Here is a 19,413-nt window from a genome sequence, read left to right on the forward strand (position 1 = left end):
CTTGTAGATTCCACGTCTCAAAGAATTGAGGCTGTTCTGAGGGCAAAAGGGGATGCAAGTCATTATTAGGAAGGTGTTCCTAATGTTATGTACAATCAGTGTACTTTTACCATACATCATCTTGTTTATCCAGTCACTGCAACAGAAAGTGAAAGTAAGAATTACAGTTCACAGCACAGTCTATGTATAGGTGAAAGTACAAGAACATACGCCTTCGTGTCGGATCACACACAGGAAGGATTTTTCTGCTCTCTGTGAAGTCTTCTTACCGTAAATGTTTTCGAGATTTCTAACTCTCACCATGCCAAATGTAAATCTCATCTTGGAGGCTCTGTCTGCTGTCTCAGGTTGCAACGTGGAATCAGCCACCGCGGGAACACTTTCACTAACCCCACAGGACTTTGTCAATGTGGTCGCACTAAAGGAGTTCTACGTACAAGAGGGCCTTCTAGAGTTGGAGTACCCAAGTTTGGGGACATTGTCTTTAAAAGGTGCCTTAGCTTTACCTGATGCCCCATCCGCCGCATCCATTCCACAAACCACTGTTTCTGTGAACGTGAATGAGTTCCTTGATTCTCGGTATGACTACGACTTTACAAATGTTAAGGATGGTGAAGCAGTGTTTACTCGGGGAAAGGAGCAGTACGTCCGACCCTGTGGCTGGAACCGCATTGCCCTGAAGGTGTTGAACAAATACAGGGATGGAGATGGATGGTTGGGGACCGGAGACGAGGCCTGGCCAGTGTCCTACCACGGACCTGCTATGGACGGATCCCAGGGCATCATCAGGAATGATGGAGATGGAGATGGTGCTACTGTCGGAAGAGGAGTGTACTCAACACCGGACATTAACGTAGCTGAGAAGTTCTCCAAGAGGTTTACGTCCAAAGTAGATAACAAAACCTACAAGGTGGTGCTACAGAATAGGATCAACCACCAGAAAAGGCAACAGTGTCGGAGAGAGAGTTACTGGCTGGTTTATGTGCCTGAGGGATCATCTCCTGTTCAAGAGAGAGCTATTGTGGAGAACTCCATCCGTCCTTATGGTCTGCTGCTTAAGGAAGTGTTGTAATCAAGGCAGACAATGTTTGATAGATAAGTAAATAGGTTTGCCTTAATCATACTCAGCTAAAGTAACTCAACTAAGTAACAAGGTTCATTTGTTATAGTCATAGGATTAGCATACGATTGCTTGAGATTTTTGCAGTGTGAATGTAGCCTTTAGCTGATAGGCTACTAATATGGATGTGTTCAAAGGTAATACAATGACTTGAAATAAGTGTGCATTGTTTATTTACATTGTACTTTATTTCCAGTGACCCGCCTCATCTAACCACATAGTTTAAACCAGTTGTTTTGGGAAAAGAGTGCTTTCGAAGTACTTATAACTCCAAAATGTTAGTTTGGACAACGCAGAAAAAGACTTCACTATTGAAAAGCTGTTGTCACAGCATCAATACAGCAACAATATACTACCCTGCCACCTAGTGGTACTCTTATGATATTTAATTCCAATTATTGACTTCCAATTTGGATTTTTTTTTAAATGTAATCAATTTTAGAATAAGGATGTAACCTAACAAAATGTGGAAAAAGTCAAGGGGTCTGAATACTTTCCCGGAGGCACTGTATATGAACAATTAGCCTGCTAGTTTGTTGGTGTCTCTTTCAGTAATCTACATGAAGATATGCTTAGTGATTTGAAAATGCATTAATAAATGGTTTATTCACATTAAACTACTGTTTGTTAGTTTAATATATATAATATATGTATAAAACAATGCTTTGTTTTTTTGCATTGATTAAAAAGAAGTGCAAACTTTCCTCTATAAATGTAGCCTTTGTAAATCTAGGGCAACAAGCCAAGGATTTGCAGCAAGCTCACCTGACCGGAAACAGAGTCCAAAGACACAGAGGGCGCCAAACAAGGCCGAGACTGGGGACAACACAGGCCAGGAGTGTCCAACATGACACCACCTCCCTCTCTGCCACTTCTGCGTCTGGAACACAAACCACACCATGGTTACCACACACTGCTGCCCAGCCCAGAGCTTGGAGAGCTGTGGGAGCTGAGCAGAAACAGAAACCTTGAACAGAATTGATGACGAGTAGCCTTTGTACCCTGACAGTCAAACACTGATTATGAAGTGCTTACTCTTGACTTGGCCCCTAATGATAAACAGGAAACAAAACAAACCTAAAAAGCAGACCAAGCTTTGTCCGATATGTAAACCAATATTAGGAGTTGCACCCCAGTTTTAGGAAGTGTATATTCTATTAGTCAGTTTGTCGTTCTGTGCGAGAAAGCAATAGCCTATATTCAAAACAGACTCTGGGACAGTTGTGGGACGATAGATCCTGAATTCATACAACCAGTAGGCCTATTCTACATCCCCAAAAATATCTAAAGCAATAAGGCTCATGCAACAGATCAGAATGCTTAGCTTAAAATGTTGATAAACTATTATTTCTTTGTACTATAAGCACAGCAATACGGACAAGGCAGTAGGCTACTGTGTGAATGTTCGTTCCATAATGCGATTAGCGGGAAAACACCATTATGCAAGCCAGCAAGCCACTACACAACACAACACTAAACAATACATTAACTGCACTAAAACAGTGACAAACAGTTCCCACAAACTGTTAGGGCCTACATAAAGATGTCCCAACAGCAGTACCTTACCACTGCTACACCTGGCTATCAACGAAGCCTTGTCTGGCAGCGAAGCAGTTCATCCAGCCTTTTTTTTAAACATAGCTGATATGGCTGACTTGTTTAAACAAATGTTGTTTCTATTGACAATTGAGATGTACAATCTATGGCATTAGGGAACGACGAGCGGAGAAGAGGCAATCCGTAATTTTGATTTAGACATTAATGAGTGAGCTAGGACGGACGTTGTCAATATAGTTATTTGTTCAGCACTTTTGAAATGTACAGCGACAGATTTCAGAACATGGGCTGTTCTTACAGAATTCTCCCTGTACACCAAGTCAGAACCATAGGATAAATAATGTGGGCATATAAGCAGACAATGAAAGCTCTTACAATATTCGATGATTACATTTCTCTTAAACAGGCTATAGGCTACATGTGCCAAGTCAGAACAATAGGTGAAATTAAGAGGGGAAAGGGGACCAAATTATTAGCATGAGGCACATGGGCGACTAACAGTTTACTACACAACATACACTTAGTATTACTTTTTTAGCTGTAGTATATATATATTTCCCTGGCATATTACATAATTTACGCAGAGGCATACAAGACATTGTTTGACTCACCTTGTTGTGCTGTGCTTACTTCCTTCCAAACCACTCATTGTTGAATTTGTGATTTCCAACTTGTGAAATGTTTATGTCCAATAGCCGATGAGCACCGATACATTTTATCTATAATTTCTCTTCATTATTTCTCTTCATATGACAAGGATTGAAAAGGATTTGCCAGTAGATTGCCGACTTGATTCACGATAATGACTGCTTAGATTTTGAAAGGAGGATGTTGACATGATCAGTCCAATCAAAGCTACTGTACGAATAACAAGATTTGACATAATGTTATTTGTGTCCAATGACCTTGAGCCTTCTTAGATGGGCACTTCTAATGTAACTCCATGGCAGCACCCAAAGGGCTAGAATTTTTGAGGTCTCCCCTTGGACTTCGCGGTGACTTAGTGTCCCCATGAGTGACAGAACACTGAGCCAATCAAGGCTTAACACTCCATATTTTCTGCTGGCTTGCCCCACCACCACAGAAAGCACTGAGCTAGACTGAAACACCTGCATTTTGGAGCTGCCTTACTAAGGAAAACACAAAAGAGACTATGTTTGTATGTGGCTTTATTAACTCAATGATATACATTTTATGCAAAAAATGTGGGGCTCAAAACAGGTGCACCTGCCCTGAATGACGGGTCGCCACTGGGTATATGGTAATTGATTTGTGTAAAATGTGTGCATTCTCCCAACAAGTATTGCTATCATTGAAAACAATAATAAAATAAAAAAAACTATTATACGGTCTGATATCACACAAAGTGATGGGGAAGAGGTGAGTACAAATGAATATCCCTCAATGAAATATTTGTATGTTTCCGTGTGTGTCTCAGAGCCCTTCTCATGTGGAAGACACTGAGGTTCAGTATGCATCTCTGGGTCAGCAGAACTGGAGGGAAAGATCGAAGGTACATGGAGACCAGCATCACGTCATCTATTCCACTGTGGTCACTGCTAGACCAGCATTCCAGGGTTTGGAGAGAATAACACATTGATTTGACTGATTGACTCCTTAACAAAACAGTTAGTTTTTTAACCTCTTTGTATTACAGTACGAGTACATTTTACAAAGGTTGCTCTTTAATCCTATAATAAATGTATTTGAGTCTTTCAAGATACTATTCTTTTATCCAACTAATTCTATATCCTGTTGGCTTAAAACAATTATATTGAGATTCTTTGGATTAAAAAAACTATTATTACATTACCTTTTTCAACATTTACAGAAACACTCATACATGCACAAATCAAAATACAATCCTATTTCCATCAAGAACAGATATTTAAAGAACAATGTCAGCAGATGCACCATACGCCTGAATGAACGCATTGGGCCACTGTTGCATAGATAACATCTCCCTGGGCCAATCCTGGCACTCCCTAAGCATTGGGGCGGGCCTTACCAGTGTGCTTCATACTGGCATCGTGCAGACTCACTTCCTTATGAAATATATATATGTCAGTGTTAGTGATTAAATATTGACTTCATGCCATCCAAACCTCTCAGGCATAGATTTACAGTTAGACAAGTTTTAGTCCTAATGATTCTGACTAACAGAAGTACTTTTACCTTGAGACTTGAATTCCTGTTCACACAGGTGCTACACAAATATGTTGTTGTACCTGAAAGAGGAAACAATTCATAGAGGCAATCGGCAGTTCAAACAATAACAAATGGGTTATCCCGCCATTGTTTTAGTAAATAGCTGACCAATGGGGCTGAAGAAATAGAACCACTCTCAAATTCATAGACAGTGCTATTGATGCAAGGACTGACCATCCATGAGATCAAAATTATATCTTTAATCATGTTGTAATGATCTTGGGTGAATAAGCGCGGCTATTGACTACAATGTTTTGAGAATATAAAAACAAGATTAGGATTGGGATTATAATTGGGGTTTTGATTGGGTAAAACAGTTCAACTAAGCTCATGAAGTTTTTATAAGTTATATTGTTCAAGAATCAATGGGTATATATAATTACTTGAAGTCAAAAACATTTATGTAACAACTGCAGATTTGCAAAAGATAAACTTTTATTTTGTAATGTCCCTTTAAGTAAACTATTTACAAGTCTTATGCGTTTACATTCCCTTCTGTTTTTGCTGCTTCCATTCAACCATAACAATAATGGGGAAGATCAAGATTTGTTCACTATATCTACAACGAGTACACAAAACATTATAACACCTGCTCTTTCCATGCCATAATCTGACCAGGTGAATCCAGGTGAACACTATGAGCCCTTATTGCGGTCACCTGTTAAATCCACTTCAATCAGTGTATATGAAGGGGAAGAGACAGGTTAAAGAAGGACTTCTAAGCCTTGAGACAATTGAGACATGGATTGTGTATGTGTGCCGTTCAGAATGTGAATGGACAGGACAAAATATTTAACTGCCTTTGAACGGGTTATGGCAGTGGGTGCCAGACGCACCGGTTTGTGTCAAGAACTGAGACTCTGCTGGGTGTTTCACGCTCAATAGTTTCCTGTGTGTATCAGGAATAGTCTACCACCCAAAGGACATCTACCAACTTGACACAACTGTGGGAAGCATTGGAGTCAACATGGGCCAGCATCCCAGTGGAAGGCTACCGACACCTTGTAGATTCCACATCCCAACGAATTGAAGCTGTTCTGAGGGCAAAAGGGGATGGAAGTCATTATTAGGAATGTGTTCCTAATGTTATGTACAATCAGTGTACTTTTACCATACACCATCTTGTTTATCCAGTCACTGCAACAGAAAGTGAAAGTAGGAATTACATTTCACAGCACAGTCTATGTATAGGTGAAAGTACAAGAACAGACGCCTTCGTGTCGGATCACACACAGGAAGGATTTTTCTGCTCTCTGTAAAGTCTTCTTACCGTAAATGTTTTCGAGATTTCTAACTCTCACCATGCCAAATGTAAATCTCATCTTGGAGGCTCTGTCTGCTGTCTCAGGTTGCAACGTGGAATCAGCCACCGCGGGAACACTTTCACTAACCCCACAGGACTTTGTCAATGTGGTCGCACTAAAGGAGTTCTACGTACAAGAGGGCCTTCTAGAGTTGGAGTACCCAAGTTTGGGGACATTGTCTTTAAAAGGTGCCTTAGCTTTACCTGATGCCCCATCCGCCGCATCCATTCCACAAACCACTGTTTCTGTGAACGTGAATGAGTTCCTTGATTCTCGGTATGACTACGACTTTACAAATGTTAAGGATGGTGAAGCAGTGTTTACTCGGGGAAAGGAGCAGTACGTCCGACCCTGTGGCTGGAACCGCATTGCCCTGAAGGTGTTGAACAAATACAGGGATGGAGATGGATGGTTGGGGACCGGAGACGAGGCCTGGCCAGTGTCCTACCACGGACCTGCTATGGACGGATCCCAGGGCATCATCAGGAATGATGGAGATGGTGCTACTGTCGGAAGAGGAGTGTACTCAACACCGGACATTAACGTAGCTGAGAAGTTCTCCAAGAGGTTTACGTCCAAAGTAGATAACAAAACCTACAAGGTGGTGCTACAGAATAGGATCAACCCCCAGAAAAGGCAACAGTGTCGGAGAGAGAGTTACTGGCTGGTTTATGTGCCTGAGGGATCATCTCCTGTTCAAGAGAGAGCTATTGTGGAGAACTCCATCCGTCCTTATGGTCTGCTGCTTAAGGAAGTGTTGTAATCAAGGCAGACAATGTTTGATAGATAAGTAAATAGGTTTGCCTTAATCATACTCAGTATGATCAGAAAATGAAGAGATGTAACATCAGATCAATACAATTCTAAATCAACTAAGTAACAAGGTTCATTTGTTATAGTCATAGGATTAGCATACGATTGCTTGAGATTTTTGCAGTGTGAATGTAGCCTTTAGCTGATAGGCTACTAATATGGATGTGTTCAAAGGTAATACAATGACTTGAAATAAGTGTGCATTGTTTATTTACATTGTACTTTATTTCCAGTGACCCGCCTCATCTAACCACATAGTTTAAACCAGTTGTTTTGGGAAAAGAGTGCTTTCGAAGTACTTATAACTCCAAAATGTTAGTTTGGACAACGCAGAAAAAGACTTCACTATTGAAAAGCTGTTGTTACAGCATCAATACAGCAACAATATACTACCCTGCCACCTAGTGGTACTCTCATGATATTTAATTCCAATTATTAACTTCCAATTTGGATTTTTTTAAAATGTAATCAATTTTAGAATAAGGATGTAACCTAACAAAATGTGGAAAAAGTCAAGGGGTCTGAATACTTTCCCGGAGGCACTGTATATGAACAATTAGCCTGCTAGTTTGTTGGTGTCTCTTTCAGTAATCTACATGAAGATGTGCTTAGTGATTTGAAAATGCATTAATAAATGGTTTATTCACATTAAACTACTGTTTGTTAGTTTAATATATATAATATATGTATAAAACAATGCTTTGTTTTTTTGCATTGATTAAAAAGAAGTGCAAACTTTCCTCTATAAATGTAGCCTTTGTAAATCTAGGGCAACAAGCCAAGGATTTGCAGCAAGCTCACCTGACCGGAAACAGAGTCCAAAGACACAGAGGGCGCCAAACAAGGCCGAGACTGGGGACAACATGACACCACCTCCCTCTCTGCCACTTCTGCGTCTGGAACACAAACCACACCATGGTTACCACACACTGCTGACAGGCCCAGAGCTTGGAGAGCTGTGGGAGGAGAGCTGAGCAGAAACAGAAACCTTGAACAGAATTGATGACGATTAGCCTATGTACCCTGACAGTCAACCACTGATTATGAAGAAGTGCTTACTCTTTACCTGGCCCCTAATGATAAACAGGAAACACAACAAACCTAAAAAGCAGACCAAGCATTGTCTGATATGTTAACCAATATTAGGAGTTGCACCCCAGTTTTAGGAAGTGTATATTCTATTGGTCAGTTTGTCGTTCTGTGTGAGAAAGCAATAGCCTATCTTCAAAACAGACTCTGGGACAGTTGTGGGACGATAGATCCTGAATTCATACAACCAGTAGGCCTATGCTACATCCCCAAAAATATCTAAAGCAATAAGGCTCATGCAACAGATCAGAATGCTTAGCTTAAAATGTTGATAAACTATTATTTCTTTGCACTATAACACAGCAATGCGGACAAGGCAGTAGGCTACTGTTTTAAATATTCGTTCCATAATGCGATTAGCGGGTTAACACCATTATGCAAGCCAGCAAAGCCACTACACAACACAACACAACACTAAACAATACATTAACTGCACTATAACAGTGACAAACAGTTCTCACAAACTGTTAGGGCCTACATAAAGCTGTCCCAACAGCAGTACCAACACCTTACCACTTCTACACCTGGCTATCAACGGAGCCTTCTCTGGCAGCAAAACAGCTCATTCAGCCTTTTTTTAAAACATAGCTATTATGGCTGACTTGTTTAAACACATGTGGTTTCTACTGTCAATTGAGATGTACAATCTATGGCATACGGGAACGACGAGCGGAGAAGAGGAAATCCGTAATATCGATTAAGACATTAATGAGTGAGCTAGGACGGACGTTGTCAATATAGTTATTTGTTCAGCACTTTTGAAATGTACAAAGACAGAATTCAGAACATGGGCTGTACTTACAGTATGCTCCCTGTACACCAAATCATAACCATAGGATAAATAATGGGGGCATATAAGCAGACAATGAAAGCTCTACAAATATTCGATGATTACATATTCGATGATTACAGAGACGTTTTATTTCTCTATTTGTTAGGTCAGGGTGTGATGTGGGGTGGGCATTCTATGTTTTGTTTTCTATGTTTCTTTATTTCTATGTTTTGGCCGGGTATGGTTCTCAATCAGGGACAGCTGTCTATCGTTGTCTCTGATTGGGAATCATACTTAGGTAGCCATTTTTCCATCCTTGCAGTATGGGTAGTTACCTTTGTTTGTGGCACTAAAGCCCTGTAAGCTTCACGGTTGTTTCTTCGTTTGTTGGCTTCATTAAAAAAAAAAATGTTTTAAGGAATATGTACGCTCACCACGCTGTGCTTTGGTCCACTTATTCCTTCCAGGAAGACGGCCGGGACACAGACAATGAAAGCTCTTACAATATTCGATTATTACATTTCTCTTAAACAGGCTATAGGCTACATGTGCCAAGTCAGAACAGTAGGTGAAATTAAGAGGGGAAAGGGGACCAAATTATTAGCATGAGGCACATGGGCTACTAACAGTTTACTACACAACATACACTTAGTATTACTTTTTTAGCTGTAGTATATATATATTTCCCTGGCATATTACATCATTTACGCAGAGGCATACAAGACATTTTTGGACTCACCTTGTTGTGCTGTGCTTACTTCCTTCCAAACCACTCATTTTTGAATTTGTGATTTCCAACTTGTGAAATGTTTATGTCCAATAGCCGATGAGCACCGATACGTTTTATCTATAATTTCTCTTCATTATTTCTCTTCATATGACAAGGTTGAAAAGGATTTGCCAGTCGATTGTCGACTTGATTCATGATAATGACTGCTAAGATTTTGAAAGGAGGATGTTGACATGATCAGTCCAATCAAAGCTACTGTACGTATAATGTGATTTGACATAATATTTTCTTTGGTCAATAACCTTGAGCCTCTTTAGATGGGCACTTCTAATGTAACTCCATGGCAGCACCCAAAGGGCTAGAATTTTCGAGGTCTCCCCTTAGACTTCGCGGTGATTTAGTGTCCCCATGAGTGACAGAACACTGAGCCAATCACGGCGAAACACTCCATATTTTTTGCTGGCTTTCCCCGCCACCACAGAAAGCACTGAGCTATGCTGAAACATCTGCATTTTGGAGCTGCCTTACCCAGGAAAACAAAAAAGAGACCATGTTTGTATGCGGCTTTATTAACTCAATGATATATATTTTTGGGCTAAAAAGACTCAAAACAGGTGCACCTGCCCTGAATGACTGCGGTACTTATGGACCTGAGAGAGACCACCACATTTGTTGTGCAAAAGCTGAGCTGCGATTTTGAGACAATGTAGCTTGCAGTGTGTGGCTGGTTGTTTGCTGCGAAGTTCCCCGTCCTTAAAATGAAATTAATCTCTAATTAGTAGGCAGGACTCCCCCTCCAGGTTTCGTTTCTGGTAACTCAGCTGACGCTCCAGAGGCTTGTACTACTTTGCTTGCTGCCACTGCTCCATCACAACTTTCTAGGACACAGCCTACTGGCAGTTTGTTGCAAGTTCGAGGAGTCAACCTACTCAACCTACTTACAATGAAAATGTATGGCATATACCGGTAAGCGACACACATGTATTTATTTTAATTAGCAAATGATTTAAACAGTTCTTAGAGTCAAATGGATATTTTTTTTTTGTATCTGCCCAGATAAAATGCTTGTTTCCTATTGTATTCACTGTGCATCACTAGGCTAAGCGCTCACATCGGGCAACTAATTTAAACGAGTAGATAGATGTACGCATTTCTTGGTGGATGACATCATGTATGGACAAGTTTGTTTACTAAATTAGATGCATGGCGTGCATTAGGAACGCAATATTCTTAAATTTCGTTTTCAGAGAAGGGCACACAGCCAGCCGCTTTAACGAAAGTCAATAGAAACCTAACTGGTTTGGAGAAACGAAACTGATTTATTGCCTTTGACAAAATCTTTATATTTTAAAGCAATAATATCAATTAGTGTCAGATATGCTAGTGATGTTGTTTCAAACTTTTAAATTATTTGAGATCATTTTGCTGTATATGAAAGTAAAACAAATTGTATTATTTTTCTATATTTATGACTTTGGTTTGACAACAGTTTTTACATTTTATTTTTTATTTCACCTTTATTTAACCAGATTAGCTAGTTGAGAACACGTTCTCATTTACAACTGCAACCTGGCCAAGATAAAGCAAAGCAGTGCGACACAAACAACACAGAGTTACTCATGGAATAAACAAGCGTACAGTCAATAACATAATGGAAAAAAGTCTATATAGAGTGTGTGCAAATGGCGTGAGGAGGTAAGGCAATAAATAGGCCATAGTAGCGGAGTAATTACAATTTAGCAAATTAACACTGGAGTGATAGATGAGCAGATGATGATGTGCAAGTAGAAATACTGGTGTGCAAAAGAGCAGAAAAGTAAATAAAACAATATCGGGATGAGGTAGGTAGGTTGGGTGGGCTATTTACAGGTGGGCTATGTACAGCTGCAGCGATCGGTTACCTGCTCAGATAGCTGATGTTTAAAGTTGGTGAGGGAAACAGCAATTCGTTCCAGTCATTGGCAGCAGAACAGGAAGGAAAGGTGGCCAAAGGAGGTGTTGGCTTTGTGGATGACCAGTGAGATATACCTGCTGGAGTGCGTGCTACGGGTGGGTGTTATCAAAATTTTAAAAAATCTAATCAAATCAAATTTTATTTGTCACATACACATGGTTAGCAGATGTTAATGCGAGTGTAGCGAAATGCTTGTGCTTCTAGTTCCAACAATGCAGTAATAACCAACAAGTAATCTAACTAACAATTCCAAAACTACTGTCTTATACACAGTGTAAGGGGATAAAGAATATGTACATAAAGATATATGGATGAGTGATGGTACAGAGCAGCATAGGCAAGATACAGTAGATGGTATCGAGTACAGTATATATATATATGAGTTGAGTATGTAAACAAAGTGGCATAGTTAAAGTGGCTAGTGATACATGTATTACATAAGGATGCAGTAGATGATATAGAGTACAGTATATACGTATACATATGAGATGAATAATGTAGGGTATGTTAACATTATATTAGGTAGCATTGTTTAAAGTGGCTAGTGATATATTTTACATCATTTCCCATCAATTCCCATTATTAAAGTGGCTGGAGTTGAGTCAGTGTGTTGGCAGCAGCCACTCAATGTTAGTGGTGGCTGTTTAACAGTCTGATGGCCTTGAGATAGAAGCTGTTTTTCAGTCTCTCGGTCCCAGCTTTGATGCACCTATACTGACCTCGCCTTCTGGATGATAGCGGGGTGAACAGGCAGTGGCTCGGGTGGTTGTTGTCCTTGATGATCTTTATGGCCTTCCTGTGACATCGGGTGGTGTAGGTGTCCTGGAGGGCAGGTAGTTTGCCCCCGGTGATGCGTTGTGCAGACCTCACTACCCTCTGGAGAGCCTTACGGTTGTGGGCGGAGCAGTTGCCGTACCAGGCGGTGATACAGCCCGCCAGGATGCTCTCAATTGTGCATCTGTAGAAGTTTGTGAGTGCTTTTGGTGACAAGCCACATTTCTTCAGCCTCCTGAGGTTGAAGAGGCGCTGCTGCGCCTTCTTCACGATGCTGTCTGTGTGAGTGGACCAATTCAGTTTGTCTGTGATGTGTATGCCGAGGAACTTAAAACTTGCTACCCTCTCCACTACTGTTCCATCGATGTGGATAGGGGGGTGTTCCCTCTGCTGTTTCCTGAAGTCCACAATCATCTCCTTAGTTTTGTTGACGTTGAGTGTGAGGTTATTTTCCTGACACCACACTCCGAGGGCCCTCACCTCCTCCCTGTAGGCCGTCTCGTCGTTGTTGGTAATCAAGCCTACCACTGTTGTGTCGTCCGCAAACTTGATGATTGAGTTGGAGGCGTGCGTGGCCACGCAGTCGTGGGTGAACAGGGAGTACAGGAGAGGGCTCAGAACGCACCCTTGTGGGGCCCCAGTGTTGAGGATCAGCGGGGTGGAGATGTTGTTGCCTACCCTCACCACCTGGGGGCGGCCCGTCAGGAAGTCCAGTACCCAGTTGCACAGGGCGGGGTCGAGACCCAGGGTCTCGAGCTTGATGACGAGCTTGGAGGGTACTATGGTGTTGAATGCCGAGATGTAGTCGATGAACAGCATTCTCACATAGGTATTCCTCTTGTCCAGATGGGTTAGGACAGTGTGCAGTGTGGTTGAGATTGCATCGTCTGTGGACCTATTTGGGCGGTAAGCAAATTGGAGTGGGTCTAGGGTGTCAGGTAGGGTGTATGGTGATATGGTCCTTGACTAGTCTCTCAAAGCACTTCATGATGACGGAAGTGAGTGCTACGGGGCGGTAGTCGTTTAGCTCAGTTACCTTAGCTTTCTTGGGAACAGGAACAATGGTGGCCCTCTTGAAGCATGTGGGAACAGCAGACTGGTATAGGGATTGATTGAATATGTCCGTAAACACACCGGCCAGCTGGTCTGCGCATGCTCTGAGGGCGCCGCTGGGGATGCCGTTTGGGCCTGCAGCCTTGCGAGGGTTAACACGTTTAAATGTTTTACTCACCTCGGCTGCAGTGAAGGAGAGTCTGCATGTTTTCGATGCAGGCCGTGTCAGTAGCACTGTATTGTCCTCAAAGCGGGCAAAAAAGTTATTTAGTCTGCCTGGGAGCAAGACATCCTGGTCCGTGACTGGGCTGGTTTTCTTCTTGTAGTCCGTGATTGACTGTAGACCCTGCCACATAATGTACCTCTTGTGTCTGAGCCGTTGAATTGAGATTCTACTTTGTCTCTATACTGACGCTTAGCTTGTTTGATAGCCTTGCGGAGGGAATAGCTGCACTGTTTGTATTCGGTCATGTTACCAGTCACCTTGCCCTGATTAAAAGCAGTGGTTCGCGCTTTCAGTTTCACGCGAATGCTGCCATCAATCCACGGTTTCTGGTTAGGGAATGTTTTAATCGTTGCTATGGGAATGACATCTTCAACGCACGTTCTAATGAACTCGCACACCGAATCAGCATATTCGTCAATGTTGTTATCTGACGCAATACGAAACATATCCCAGTCCACGTGATGGAAGCAGTCTTGGAGTGTGGAATCAGCTTGGTCGGACCAGCGTTGGACAGACCTCAGCGTGGGAGCTTCTTGTTTTAGTTTCTGTCTGTAGGCAGGGATGAGAAAAATGGAGTCGTGGTCAGCTTTTCCGAAAGGAGGGCGGGGCAGGGCCTTATATGCGTCGCGGAAGTTAGAATAACAATGATCCAATGTTTTTCCAGCCCTGGTTGCGCAATCGATATGTTGATACAATTTAGGGAGTCTTGTTTTCAGATTAGCCTTGTTAAAATCCCCAGTTACAATGAATGCAGCCTCAGGATGTATGGATTCCAGTTTGCAAAGAGTCAAATAAAGTTTGTTAAGAGCCATCGATGTGTCTGCTTGGGAGGGAATATATACGGCTGTGATTATACTCTAAGAGAATTCTCTTGGTAGATAATGCGGTCGACATTTTATTGTGAGGAATTCTAAATCAGGTGAACAGAATGATTTGAGTTCCTGTATTTTCTGTGATCACACCACGTCTCGTTAGCCATAAGGCATACGCCCCCGCCCCTCTTCTTACCAGAAAGATGTTTGTTTCTGTCGGCGCGATGCGTGGAGAAACCCGCTGGCTGCACTGCCTCCGATAGCGTCTCTCCAGTGAGCCATGTTTCCGTGATCCAGTCTCTGATGTCCCTCTGGAATGCTACCCTTGCTCGGATTTCATCAACCTTGTTGTCAAGAGACTGGACATTGGCGAGAAGAATGCTAGGGAGTGGTGCACGATGTGCCCGTCTCCGGAGTCTGACCAGAAGACCGCCTCGTTTCCCTCTTTTACGGAGTCGTTTTTTTGGGTCGCCGGCTGGGATCCATTCCGTTGTCCTGGTTGAAAGGCAGAACACAGGATCCGCTTCACGAAAATCATATTCTTGGTTGTACTGATGGTGAGTTGACGCTGATCTTATATTCAGTAATTCTTCTCGACTGTATGTAATGAAACCTAAGATGACCTGGGGTACTAATGTAAGAAATAACACGTAAAAAAAAAAAAAAAACTGCATAGGATAACATCTAGGAACACGAAGCGAGGCGGCCATCTCTGTCGGCGCCATGGCAACCAGATCGTGACCAGTGAGCTGAGATAAGGCGGAGCTTTACCTAGCAAAGACTTATAGATGACCTGGAGCCAGTGGGTCTGACGACTATGTAGCGAGGGACATTATGCTTTGCATCAATAGCATATATATATACACACACATATGCTTTCCTCTTATCCTGCTTCTTCTTCCTTTTCTTTTTTTAGACTTTTCATACATCTTCATTGTCTGTGGATTGTCGGCTATGTTGGTGAGTATAAATGAACTCTATCCACAATTAAACTGGATGGTTCAAGCCCTGAATACTGATTGGCTGAAAGCCGTGGTACATCAGAACATATACCATGGGTATGACAACATGTAATTTTACTGCTCTAATTACATTGGTAACCAGTTTATAATAGCAATAAGGCACCTCGGGGTTGGTGGTATATTGCCAATATACCATTTTATTATTTACTTTTTTTAACCTTTATTTAACTAGGCAAGTCAGTTAAGAACAAATTCTTATTTTCAATGATGGCCTAGGAACAGTGGGTTAACTGCCTGTTCAGGGGCAGAATGACAGATTTGTACCTTGTCAGCTTGGGGATTTGAACTTGCAACCTTTCAGTTACTAGTCCAACGCTCTAAACACTAGGCTACCCTGCCGCCCCAATGGCGAAGGGCTGTATTCAGACACTCCGCGTTGCGTCATGCATAAGAACAGCCCTTAGCCGTAGTATATTGGCCATATACCACACCCTGTGTTCATGTTCTAATTGCTTAATTAGAACATGAACATTGGAAAATCATGGATTTGTAGTTTTTTTTGCCAATCATTGGTTCCAACTCTCTCCTACAGCCTCCTCCCCCCTGCATTCCATTCCTGTCTCCATCTCTTGCAAAGTGGGAAGCCAAGCCATCCTTCCCTGCAAGTGGAAGTCCCAGCTAGACAAAATCCCAGTTTGCCATGTCCAGTGGCAGACACCTGATGAGACAGTGTTTGAACAGATGGGGGCGCAACGGTGGCAGGCAACCGAGTTTGAGGGGCGGGTGGAGGTACCTGAGGAAAAGCTGTGGGAGGGAGACTGCTCTCTGATCTTGCATGACGTGCAGTTTGGGGATGTGGGGCTTTACGAGAGCTTCATGGTGGTTGACAGGGCACGTAATAAGAGACGGGTGTTCATCCAGAGTGTCCAGCTCTCAGTCCATGGTAAGGGTAGAACTATCTTTACTACAAGGCGGGGCTATAAGGCCAGGTGAAAGTGATCAGAAGTTAACTTTATGGCTCTGCACCTCATTTAGACCACCTGAAAAGTGCAGAAGTGACCTTTTCAGATTGGTCCAGCATTCCACTTTCCTCACAATCTCTTACCTCATTTCTTCTGTAATTCTCTCCAGACCACACGTCTGAGGAGTCCTTGAGGGTGGGTGAAACCCTGGATCTGAAGCTCCACACTCCCCAGGCCAAGAAAGTGGTCTTCCAGGGGAGGAACAGCACAGAGATGACGGTCCTGTGGATGAGGGGTGAAGAGGAGGTCAACAGTGGTCGTCTTAAGGAGGTCGAAGGGTTTGTGGTCCTCAAAGGGTTGAAGATAGACGACTGTGGGACATATACCGTGTTGGATTCCCACGGACTGCTGGTTAGCACGGTTCATCTTACAGTGGAAGGTAACATACCTGAGCCATGGTGGCAACAGATCGCCCTCTCTGGGTATACTTATGAAGAACTTGGTTAATAATATAAGTAATGTTTGGGGTTTCTAACTACTACATTTTTTCTCCCTTAGCATATCAGGTTGATGAAACTCAAAAATTCCATGAGATCCAGGGCAAACAAGAACCTATCGGTAAGACACAGAGGTTAGAATGCAGTTCATTCAAGATACTTATTGTGCAAGGAAAGAATACCAAATTGATGACACTGCAGAGTGATGGACAGGTCTGAACAAGTTGTTTCAATCTTCTCTCTCCAGGTAAATCAACATATAACAGGTCCTCCTCTCTGTGTATGTTATTTGTCCTGCTGTTCAGTCCCCTGATTCAACATCTCCTCTAGCAACGATCTGCCATGTAAGCAAGGTTTAAACCTATTTGGATGGTTTCCCAGACCGTCTGCAATAAAACAAATTACACCCAAAGCCAGAGTGCTTAGGGTGCTTTCCCCTGTGAAAACAGTGAAATTCAAGAAAAGATAAATAAATAATGCAAAAAAGATGTTGGTTGTTGTCTGGCCAATGTGTTCCCAGGGAATCTAATACAATTATAAAACATAAAGATTGAGCCAGTTTCCAGGACCAGATTAACCCTATTCCTAATGGGCTAAATAGTGAGCTCAATAGAGAATATCCATTGAAACTGCTTTCTAGGCCAGGACTAGACTTAATCTGTGTCAAGAAAATAAAATCCCATTATTCAGTGTGATGCCACTCCCTGCTACTGTCAGTAGTGTAGGTCTATAGCTTACTGGCCATATATTATACAGTTTGGGTCATTCCTTTTCTGTAACAAATTAGACTGTCCTGTCAATTGTCAGTCTCTATATTTAAATACACATTTTAATTTCTGGAAGTTAAGTAGACTTAGTTTTGTTTGTTAATTTTACATCATTAATTGCAGACCTGCCAACCCTGTCCAGCTTTTTAGAGTACCAGACGCGAACGGCAAATTGGAGATTCAAGGGTTTGCTTTCCCCCTGCACGCTCGTGCGCGCACCGTTTGTGTGTCTGATCGCAATTATAGAATTGTACCAAATCAAGTCTTTATTAGGCTGGAATACTTCTTGACAGCATTCCATTTACACATATGGTAAAAGACACTAACAATATATAATTAGAAAGAACGCACAAAGGGCCTTTATTCTTTGAGTTTTTATTTATTTTTACATTCTATAAAACAAATAAGTTGTTTATTTAGGGAGAAAATGTACAGACGTCTTATCCACGATTAAACTCGAATGATAAGAACAAATGTTTGAAGCAGAGCATCAGTCTCAAACATGTTAACCATAATAAAAACGACAAAGCTATGATAGGAAACAGTGGATGAGAACAAATCTTTTGGAGATTAAAATCATTTCCTAGACAGATTTGCCTGGTAGCTAGCAGATTTAGCTTTACGCATCAGGGTAGACTTCTCGTGGCAAACAGTTCCTCTGGCAGTCACTGAAACCTTCTTGACACCGAGGGAGCTTTTTGTGACGTGGATCATAATTACAGTTAGTCTATCAGATTGCGTGATCCTCGTAATGTTACGTGGAAAATAGAACTAATGGGACGCAGAATGAAATGTATATCACACTCGCACAAATGTGGCCGGTTGTTTTTCGTATTTGCATTTCATTTCTTTCACTAGCAAATGTGAGTGAACTGCTGGCACTTTAGAGCCCACTGAATGTCTATCTTATGTTCGCTAACATTAGTTTGAAACAATGAGTGATTCCACAACACACGGAGTCGAAAAGGGATTTGTCAATGTGTTCACGTACAGCTGACAGTCGGCAAAATCAGCATCACAACAAACAGGAGTGGCAGACACGGGATATCTACCTCGAATAATGATGTATTAATCTCCATGCCCGTTGACACAAACGCCGTACATGTCTGTGTTGCAGCTCGACAATCGGGATGTTAGATTTACTCAGCGGATGTATGTAAAAAAATAATAAACCAGGCCCTATTCATTTCTGCCAACTTTTATCTCTGATCTCGTCCGCGCGTACATGGACAGAAAATTGCGTAGTTGGTACGCAAAATGCGGGCATGTTTGCAAGTCTGTTATTGATATGAAAACCTGAGCTCATGTTTAGTTTGGAAGTTCAGAGATTTTGATTATTACGCACTACTCATAATAGTAATATATTATACAATTGAATGAAAATGTGATTGTTGTTCAATTTTATTACAGCAATGTAGTCTTTAATGTATATTAAATAAACCACTGAATGATTTACAGCCTTGTGATTATATTAAACGTAGATTATAACATATTGGAATTACTTCATTTACAGTGCCACTATAGTGTATGTATGTGTGTGTGTGTGTGTATGTATATATATATATATATATATATATATATATATATATATATATATATATATATATATATATATTACATTACTGAACAAAAATATAAATGCAACAATTTCAAAGATATTACTGAGTTACAGTTCATAAGGAAATCAGTCAATTTAAATACATTCATTAGGCCCTCATCTATGGATTTCACATGATTGGGAATACATACATGCATCTGTTGGTCAAAGATACCTTTAAAAAAAATGGTAGGGGCACGGATTAGAAAACCAGTC

The 19,413-nt window shown here is 41.5% G+C and overlaps 3 protein-coding genes across 4 annotated transcripts; all 3 read left to right on the forward strand.

Annotated features, from left to right (window-relative positions):
- The first annotated feature begins 151 nt into the window (after positions 1-151).
- LOC139391793 (uncharacterized) lies at positions 152-1,737 on the forward strand. The gene has a single exon (XM_071139346.1). The coding sequence runs from the start codon at positions 275-277 to the stop codon at positions 1,070-1,072; it is 798 nt and encodes a 265-aa protein (XP_070995447.1). The 5' UTR covers positions 152-274; the 3' UTR covers positions 1,073-1,737.
- Positions 1,738-6,084: 4,347 nt separating this feature from the next.
- On the forward strand, positions 6,085-7,655 carry LOC139391588 (uncharacterized). Its single transcript, XM_071138964.1, has one exon. The coding sequence runs from the start codon at positions 6,161-6,163 to the stop codon at positions 6,950-6,952; it is 792 nt and encodes a 263-aa protein (XP_070995065.1). The 5' UTR covers positions 6,085-6,160; the 3' UTR covers positions 6,953-7,655.
- A 2,417-nt stretch (positions 7,656-10,072) lies between these two features.
- LOC139391589 (uncharacterized) lies at positions 10,073-19,055 on the forward strand. Of its 2 annotated transcripts, none has more exons than XM_071138965.1 (6): positions 10,073-10,559; positions 15,329-15,372; positions 15,967-16,317; positions 16,506-16,775; positions 16,895-16,954; positions 17,081-19,055. In XM_071138965.1, exons 1-6 carry the CDS (start codon positions 10,537-10,539, stop codon positions 17,161-17,163), a joined length of 831 nt encoding a protein of 276 aa, XP_070995066.1. In that variant the 5' UTR covers positions 10,073-10,536; the 3' UTR covers positions 17,164-19,055. The 2 variants fall into 2 exon arrangements, with proteins under 2 accessions (XP_070995066.1, XP_070995067.1); XM_071138966.1 differs by having other exon boundaries at positions 10,439-10,544.
- The last annotated feature ends 358 nt before the right edge of the window (positions 19,056-19,413 follow it).

Source organism: Oncorhynchus clarkii, chromosome 32, assembly GCF_045791955.1.
Source record: "Oncorhynchus clarkii lewisi isolate Uvic-CL-2024 chromosome 32, UVic_Ocla_1.0, whole genome shotgun sequence".
Taxonomy (NCBI): domain Eukaryota; kingdom Metazoa; phylum Chordata; class Actinopteri; order Salmoniformes; family Salmonidae; genus Oncorhynchus; species Oncorhynchus clarkii.

Excerpts from the sequence above, each read along its gene's own strand:
- LOC139391793 (XM_071139346.1), top strand. The coding sequence starts at position 275 with ATGTTTTCGAGATTTCTAACTCTCACCATGCCAAATGTAAATCTCATC.
- LOC139391588 (XM_071138964.1), top strand. The coding sequence starts at position 6,161 with ATGTTTTCGAGATTTCTAACTCTCACCATGCCAAATGTAAATCTCATC.
- LOC139391589 (XM_071138965.1), top strand. The coding sequence starts at position 10,537 with ATGAAAATGTATGGCATATACCG. Across the intron at positions 16,318-16,505 it reads TGTCCAGCTCTCAGTCCATG|ACCACACGTCTGAGGAGTCC; the intron begins GTAAGGGTAGAA and ends AATTCTCTCCAG. Across the intron at positions 16,776-16,894 it reads GGTTCATCTTACAGTGGAAG|CATATCAGGTTGATGAAACT; the intron begins GTAACATACCTG and ends TTTCTCCCTTAG.